Below are 8,749 nucleotides of genomic sequence, written 5' to 3'. Positions count from 1 at the left end.
ATGAATGAAGAAACGCAGCGTTTTGAGGGTTTGCGTGTTGTGAATATTGATGATTCTGATTCAGATTCTGAGAATGGTGATCATCGGAATCGAGGGTTTGGTGGGGTTAGTGATTTTGATCGTCCGCCGTATTGCTGGGATTATCTGGGGTTTAATAATGGAAATCGTAGCGAAAATGTTGAGATTCAAGAGCCAGAACCTGATGTTGTTAGTGTTGTGAATGATAATTTTGATAGGTTTTTTGTTGAAGAAGATGTTATTGTAATTGATGATGATGATGAAGAAACACCAATTCAGCTGGATACTGATGTATCGAATGTGTTCGATACTTATCAAATGAGGGCGGAACAGCAGGAGATTGCTATTGAATCTGATACTGATGAGGGGGGAGAACTCGGTGTAGAGGAAGCGATTCGTGATTTGGAGTGGGAAATCTTGTTAGCTGTTAATAATTTCAATAGAGAGGTTTATGATATGGACTTCAATGTGGATATGTATGAGGCAATTCTCGGTGAGGTGGAGGAGCGAATGAACGAATGGAGGGGAAGTCCTCCGGCTGCTGACTCAGTTATTGATAATCTTCCGAGTGTTCTATTGCCTTGTGAAGGTTTGGGGGAGGGTGAGGTGGTTTGTGCAATATGTAAGGATGAAGTTTCAGGGGAGGAAGTGGTGAAGCAGCTTCCTTGCTTGCATTATTACCATGGGGATTGTATAGTTCCATGGTTGAGAATGCGAAACACTTGTCCTGTTTGTCGGCATGAGCTGCCTACTGATGATGCTGAGTATGAGTACAGGAAGAGGGAAAGGGAGATGGAAGAAGGGCTGAATGTTGATGCTAATGAAGATTTGTCGCGGGATTCACAGGTTAGACTTGATTTCCATGTGTTTCTTTGATCTCCATGTATGATGTTGATGAATGTTGGTGTCTTGATAAGTGTCAGATGCCTCCATTGTTTTATTGGAGCTATTTGAATGTCATATAGTCAATGCAACAGAACAAATTTAGCTGGATCATTCTGGTGCAAATTCAAGCAACTGTAATTTTAAATCAAAATTTGAAAATTGTACAGTATATATGTTGTAAATTATGGCGCAAGTATTTAGAATTTCGTGCCGTTGTTGGTATCTTTCTTGCTGCCCTCTATGATTTGCTTGTATGATGTGGCTAAGTTGTAAATATAGCACAAGTATAAAAAGATCATGTGGTGTTGTAGATTTATTTTTGTTGCCCTCTGTGATTGCTAATATGGTATGCTTAAGAAGTATGTTATTCTTTTGAGAACAAAGTCTAGGGTTGCTCAATGCTCAATCCTTTGATTTGAATGGGTAAGTTGTTGCCCACTTAACCCAAGTGGAGGCTAAGTAAGTAAAACAAGCGAGTTTGTGAGCTGTATTCTAAAGTTGAAAATGGCAAATGCTCAACTAAATTGGCAAATGGTCATGTTTTTGAAGCCTAATGTGAAGTACTGTATAATCTGTTTGCCAATACATTGAAAACTTGGTCGATACTCATTTGGATTCATATGTGCATTAGATTGGGTTTTCTTTTGACTTTGAATAATCCCGAGTCAAATATGTACGATAGAATATCTGGTAGTTCAGGGCCAAAGCAGCATGTGTTTTTGACAAATGCTTCAAGAGTGATTCATTTTTATTTATTTTTTATTTTTTTTATTTTTAAATTTAAAATAAACTGAGCTAAGAATTGTGGAAATTGTTGTTCCTTATGCATGTTGGAGTATTGATATACTTTTGTTGGTGATGCCAGAGTTAGGCCTGGTGTGAGTGACCAATCTGGACTAATCACTTGGTGTCTCTTAGGTGTTTGATGAAGCTTCTTTATTTTGTTTGGAATCATTGTGTGGGCTGTGTTGCATCCTTGGGAGTGAACACCATTATATTATGAAAATACTTCAATGAAATTCTACTTCATGAAAGTGGAAGTTAAATTGGAATGGCGATGTCTGGTTCTGAAACTAGGAACTTAGATGAGGAAGTATAGATATCCTTTAGTCGGTGATGCCAGAGTTAGGAGTCTGAGTGATCAATTTGACTAATCATTTGCTGGCTGTCTTTTAGGTCTTTTTTTAAAATGTTTGGAAATGGAATCATTGTGTTGGCAGTGTTGTAGCCTTGGGAGTGAATTTATGTTACTAAAACACACTGACTTTGTACTTCATGAAAGTGGAAGTTAAATTGAAATGGCAAAGTTAGGTTCTGAATCACTGAAGTTAGATGAGGAAGTATAGATACACTTTTGTTGGTGATGCTAGAGTTAGGCAAGGCTGAGTGATCAATGTGACTAACCATTTGCTGACATTGTTGTCACTTAGGTCTTTGATGAGGTTTTTCATTTTGTTCGGTATCATTGTGCTGGCAGTGTCTTAGCCTTGGGAGTGAACACCATTATTCTGAAAACAAACTGAAATTTTATTTTATGGAGATGGAAGTTAAATTGGAATGGCAGCATTAGGTTATGAATCATGGAAGTTGATGAGGAAGTATAGATATACTGTTGTTGGTGATGCCAGAGTTAGGAGAGCCTGAGTAATCAATGGGACTAACTATTTGCTTTCTCTTAGGTCTGAAGTTTTTTATTTTGTTTGGAGTTGTTGTGTTGGCAGTGTCATAGCCTTGGGAGTGAATACCTTTATTTTCTGATAACATATTGAAATTATACATCATGGGAATGGAAGTTAAATAGGAATGGCAAAGTCAGGTTCTGAATCACAGCATTTAGATGAGGAATATAGCTGTAGCTTTTAAAATTTTAACCTTGGCAGTATAGTTAGAATAAATTTAGTATTGTGCTCAAGAGATCAATCTACTGGACATAGAGTTTATGGCTAGTAAAGAAACGGCTAGTGCATTATTATATCTTTAGAGGAAAACGTAGCCAGTGACAGATAACGTGAGTATATATCAGAGAGAATAACTGATGTCTTGCAGACCAGAGGAAACAGCATGTATGCGTTTGCCAAAACTTTAGATGACAACCTTATAGGCAGGTTATGCTAGTTGAACTTAAGCCATAAGGTACATTATGTCGTGGCTTCCAGTTTAGATCTTGCTGTTGATCTTGGGAGAGGCTGCTCTCTTTCTTAACCATCCAAGTTTAAAATCACGTAAAGAGTGTCAGTCTCATGCAGTAGGATTTTCAAAAATCAATGTTGCTACCTGCCATTCTTGTTAGAAAATAGCCTACATAGGTACTTGTTTGCTGAAAGATGAAATACTAGATTTACCCTTCACTAAGATTCTCTTCATCTGATTAAGACCTTCCCAAAAAAACCGAGGTTTAGGAAAATCTTAATATCACTGGTATGACTGTCTAGACTCTAGGATAGCAAGTTTTACAAAACAATTTTAATCTAGTTGATAAGGTTGGTATAGCTTATCATGAGATACCCCCTTTAAATGAATACGAATTACTTTATTTTTCTGTTGAATGCTTTGCTTGGTACTTAGCTGAGGCAGCATGCAACTGAGGAATTTGATTAGCTCGGGAATAAGTAGGAGGATGTCGATTTCTGTATGCATAGGGAATTAGTGATATATGGTATGTGTTGTGGCGCAAAGAATAGAATGAACAACAATGACATATTTATAGGTAGAATAGACTTAAATTTCTGTGATTTGATTCTTTGAGCAAGGTTATAGGGATCCAAAACCATTGCAAATAAAGTACTTGTACATGGGCTCTTATTTCTTATAGGACTCAACTTTTAGGCTATATAAGTAGAAGGTGCTTGACTTTAATGTTTGGATTTGAGCTTAGGCTTGGGCTTGGGCTTGGGCTGGGCTTTAGCTATCTTACTCATTGAAGTCTGGATGTCTGGATTTGTGTTGACTGACTTGGCTCTGATTTAGTACAATTTTAATGAATTTTTTTTATTTTTTTATTTTTTAAAAAAAACCTTGGAGTTATTTTTATTTATTTATTTTTTTTGCCTTGAAGTTTAATACGGAGTACTCCGTAGTTTATTACCCTTTGTTCACAAAGGAATAATATTAAGACCTTTTTTTTTTTTTTTTGAGTGGGAAATTAATACTAGTCCGTTCCTTTGAATATTACGTCCCATATTAATTGTAACACTTTCTTCTAATGAAAGTTTTAAAATAGTCTCAACATTAATTTGTTTGAGATTTATTTTTTCCTCATCACTTGGCCATCTTTTGGAATTAATAGTTACATTATTTATCGACATAATGATATAAATTGTTTAGTGTCAAGATTTCCTATTAAAAAAAATTAAAAGTGTCAAGATTGTTGATTTATTGATTGGGATGATTCTTGGGACCCATGAAAAAGATTCATAGCAATAATATTTATGACGTTAAATCGTAGATATCTTCTTTAAGCGTGAGATTTAGGAATGATATTTGTAGGGAGCAAATCCATATACAGTGTCGCATCTTGTCTATGCAAGTGTAGGCTATATTAACATCTCTAGGATTTTGATTTTATTTTTTGGACGTTTTCTTTCTTGTTTTTAGTGAGATTTGGCCACATTTATCTAATTATCTTTAATAGGAACTTCTGAAAGACTTGTTAATCTCAATCCCTCAGCAGTGTCAGCAACTCAGCACCACCATAATAGCTATTGACAACCGTAGTCCATAGTAATCATAGGTTGCGATTGTATCCACCGTAGCTAACACTAACACGACCATCACTGTCTTGATACTAACACCACGTAACACCACCTGTGGCTGTCACCACTATACCCGATCCCAAATAAACTGCCTCAACCACCTCTATGGCTCTATACAAGAACAAATTTTTGAATGAATTTTACTACGTCGCTGGCTTCACCACCACTGTTGCAATCGTAATTTGCAAACACCTCTTCGATTACCATCACACCACAGCCACTGAACCACGAATCCATCCTTTAGCTCAATTTAGAACCACATTTCTTTAATAGTTGATAATTTAATACAACTGTGGGATGTACAAAGTTTGATTCCTCTTAGAAATGACACACTAGTATAATTACTCATCGTTTTGGTTAAAATTGTATTGAATTGAGCAATTGAGTTTGCAATTATATTTGGTTCAATTAATCTCAATTGGTACATACTTGTAAAGTTGTATTCAATATAAATTGGATCTCATAGAAACAATGCAGCTCTATTGGGCTACTATACTAGTCTACTTGATTCCAAGGGAACTTTCACTATGCAATTTCACGGGCAAAACACACCCATGCTCACACTTAAGGTAAATAGGAACATATACTACCTTCGTTTATATTTTTTGCAACTTTAGAATATTTTATACCTCAAAAATAATACCCTAAAGTAGCAAAAGAAAATATGAAACGGAGGTAGCATGCCATTTTCTTTGCCTTTGACTGCCTTCAATTAGAACTAGGGTTGAGCAAATTACTCGATTTCAATTGTATTTTTGTAATACTAGTTAGTGTATAGTTATTAGTTAGTGTATGTTGAAGGAAATTTTATAGTATTAGTTTTCTTACATAATAGGAAGTTTAGGAATAAAAATAATCAAGATCGGAAACTCAAGAATGAAAGGCGTTTTGGAAAGCAAGTTTTGGTAAATTACTAGTTTCTCTTGATCAAAATTCCTAGTTGTGTGGCCGAGGTTCTTGAGCATATAAAAACATATGGAAATCTCTGGGTTAATTTCTCCTAAATCCCTTAGACCATCTTCAATGGTAAGCTAATAGTTAAATTAGCTGGTCATGTCACATATAAATTCAAGCTGCGCCTGCACTTTGTAGCTATTTCGTGCCCCAATGGTTAGCTACTACTTGTAGCTTGTTATTTAATTAAGCTTAACTTTCTCCATTTGCTTAATTAACTACGGAGTATATTATTTTAATCTCCAAAAATATTGGAAACATTGTCTAGCTCAAGCAACGTTTGCTTGGCCAACCTAATTGTATTTTTTAGCTTCAATGGTCAAGCTAGTAGTTAGAAACTTTCGAAAATTTAGAATTAATATCCTTTCCATATAAGGTATATTGAGCTTATATTTTTAAGGTCGTTACAATTAGAGAAGATGTAGAAACAAATTTTGTTCTTTGAAACCAATGTGCAACTCGATCATTTGACTTGGAGCATTTTAACATTAATCACATTGAATCGTTCTCAAGATTATTTTAAGAGTGAGAGATAGCTAAAGTAGTTTGAGCTTCCCTCCCATTTTTAGGAGTTCTTGGGATCGATTCTCATCACTTGTCCTTATAACTCTCTAAACAATATATTATCTTAGTTTCAAATGCTTTATTCTCCCAAATCCTATATTCTAATATAAGTATCTCATATAGTTGTTCATCGTGTTAGTGAGGTAATTATTTGAGTATGTAAAAAAGATACATGGACTAAAAAGCAATTGAAAAACTTGTTTGAATAATAAAAGGAAAGATGACAAAAATAATTAGTGGAGTCAAAACATTGTCTACACCATTTGATTTGGTCTAATCCTTAATAATCTTACTTTGTTAGTACGAGAAATTCTAAAAATAACAATTGGTCTATGAATAATTTTCCTTTTTCTTTTTCCTATGTTAGATGTATTATTAGGTGAAGATTGTTTGGAATGTGGCTTAAATAGGCTAGGCAGCCTGATATTCTTTTCTTATCGAACAAGAAGATAGAAACTTGCGTTGATTTCATAGGCTGACAAGAATCAATTGCCTCTTTTTATTTTTTATTTATTTTGGAGACAAGAATCTATTGCCTAGATTGAGAGAAACATCAATGATCATATTTTTGCTATGCATTAAACACATCAAATTTGTAAAAGAAAAAAGGAACCCTAATCTATAATCTTTATGGATATGCCTAAAATGGTTGGAGCTTCTTTTTTCTTGTACCAAGTTGTATTACAATTAGAAAGTGTAATGCCTATCATTTTGGCTTTAGCGAATACACTCGGTCTTTTCTTTTACCTCTGTGTTTCCTATTTTAATTTTCTTTAGTTGATGAATAAAATGTGGTCATTTTACCATTTCTTCTTATCTTTGAATGTTAAGTAGCCGACCATATTGGATTTTCTTTTAGCTTTTCTTTCAATTTGACCATTGTCATTATTATCAAAATATTTAATATGATATGAAAAAGTACTTCATCTAATTTATTTTACTTGGTCTTGGTTTCACTTTTGGATTGTCTCAATTCACTAGTCACATCTTTTTTTATAGTAATAATTTTTCTTCACTTAGATTCCATATTGAGAGTAAAGATTTTTTTTTTCATCTCTTTAATTTTCACTCTTAATTGTTTTCAATTAACAACAATTTGCCAAAGGATCAACTCAACAAAATTTAACAAAATGGTTTAGAACTCCAGAATGAGAGCCTTAAAGGCTTGAAGCATGTAGCATGAGTATCCTCATACCCAACACTATACATATAGACATGGAGTATTCCACCTAAAATATGAGGTCAATAAGATTAAAACCTGTTCTTATCATACCGAATCTAATACCATATCAATGACCAGTTCAACCAAAACTTAAGCCGACAATTAGAGATTAGAAGTTGATCCTATAATCTATCACAACGTGACAAGTATTTTGCAATGAAAGTGAGTAATTTGATGAATATCTAAGCTTAGCTCATGAACTAAGAGGGTTGAGAAGCATAAGTCGACAGAACACCCCACCTCGATAAAACTTAAAAGCTTGATGTCTTGTTAAATGAAGGTGCCGTAAAGTGAGCACTCATTTTTATGGTACGACTCAACTTCGTGTCAATAATTTGTATTTTTTAATGTCACACCCAAATCATCCTTGCATAACCATTGTCGGCTTCTTATTCGTCCACTCTAATTTACTCATTTACTAAAACTTAGAATGGTGTAATTATATTACAATGCGTTCATCCACTATACTATAACAAATTACAAGCAACAACTTCATTGTCTCAAACATATCAATTATTAGTTTATTAAATTATTGTATTCTTAAGTCCTACATTATATTATATGTGAATTACTTCGTATTTTTACGTTCAAATACGTATTACACAGGGTCTGTTCTGTTCACCTTATTTTCACTTATTTCAGGTTTAATAAGTTCAGATAAATTCAGTTTAGGTTCAGATAAGTTCAAATAAGGGTTAATAAGTTCAGATAAGTTCAAATAAGGGTTAATAAGTTCAGATAAGTTCAGGTTAATAAGTTCTAAATTAACGTTCTCCTCACCTTATTTCCACTTATTATATTTATATATCAGAGCCTTTTTGGTGCAGCAGGCCACACGGTGTGGCCTGCTGCCAAGTCAGTAAAAATAACGGATTATACGCGCATAACGGGGTTATTGTTTCACTTGTATAACGGAGTTACTGGTTTTGTCAGGGTTACTTGTATTTTTTTTTTTCAGGGGTTACTTGTATTTTTTTTTTTCAGGGGTTACTTATATGGATTACTTATTCAGAGGTTACATGTATTATTCAAGGTTACTTGTATTATTCAGGGTTACTTGTATTTTTTTTAGGGGTTACTCGTATGGATTATTTATTCAGGGGTTACTTGTATTTTTTTTTTCAGGGGTTACTTGTATTTTTTTTTCAGAGGTTACTTGTATTTTTTTTTCAGGGGTTACTTCTATGGATTACTCGTTCAGGGATTACTTGTATTTTTTTTTCAAGAGTTACTTGTATTTCTTTTTTTAAGGGTTACCTGTATTATTTTTTTTTTCAGGGGTTACTTGTATAGATTAATTCAAGGGTTACTTGTATGAGTTACTTATTCAAGGGTTACTTGTATGAGTTACTTA

General features: G+C 34.0%; 1 protein-coding gene across 1 annotated transcript; it reads left to right on the top strand.

Moving 5' to 3' along the window:
- On the top strand, window positions 1-2,426 carry LOC145555456 (uncharacterized). Its single transcript, XM_081617196.1, has 2 exons — window positions 1-864; window positions 2,334-2,426. Exons 1-2 carry the CDS (start codon window positions 1-3, stop codon window positions 2,424-2,426), a joined length of 957 nt encoding a protein of 318 aa, XP_081473322.1.
- Window positions 2,427-8,749: the final 6,323 nt, after the last annotated feature.

This window comes from Chenopodium album, chromosome 8 (assembly GCF_948465745.1).
Source record: "Chenopodium album chromosome 8, dcCheAlbu1.1, whole genome shotgun sequence".
NCBI lineage: Eukaryota > Viridiplantae > Streptophyta > Magnoliopsida > Caryophyllales > Amaranthaceae > Chenopodium > Chenopodium album.
The sequence above is the reverse complement of the archived record's forward strand: the minus strand, read 5'-3'. Positions and strand labels throughout refer to the sequence as shown.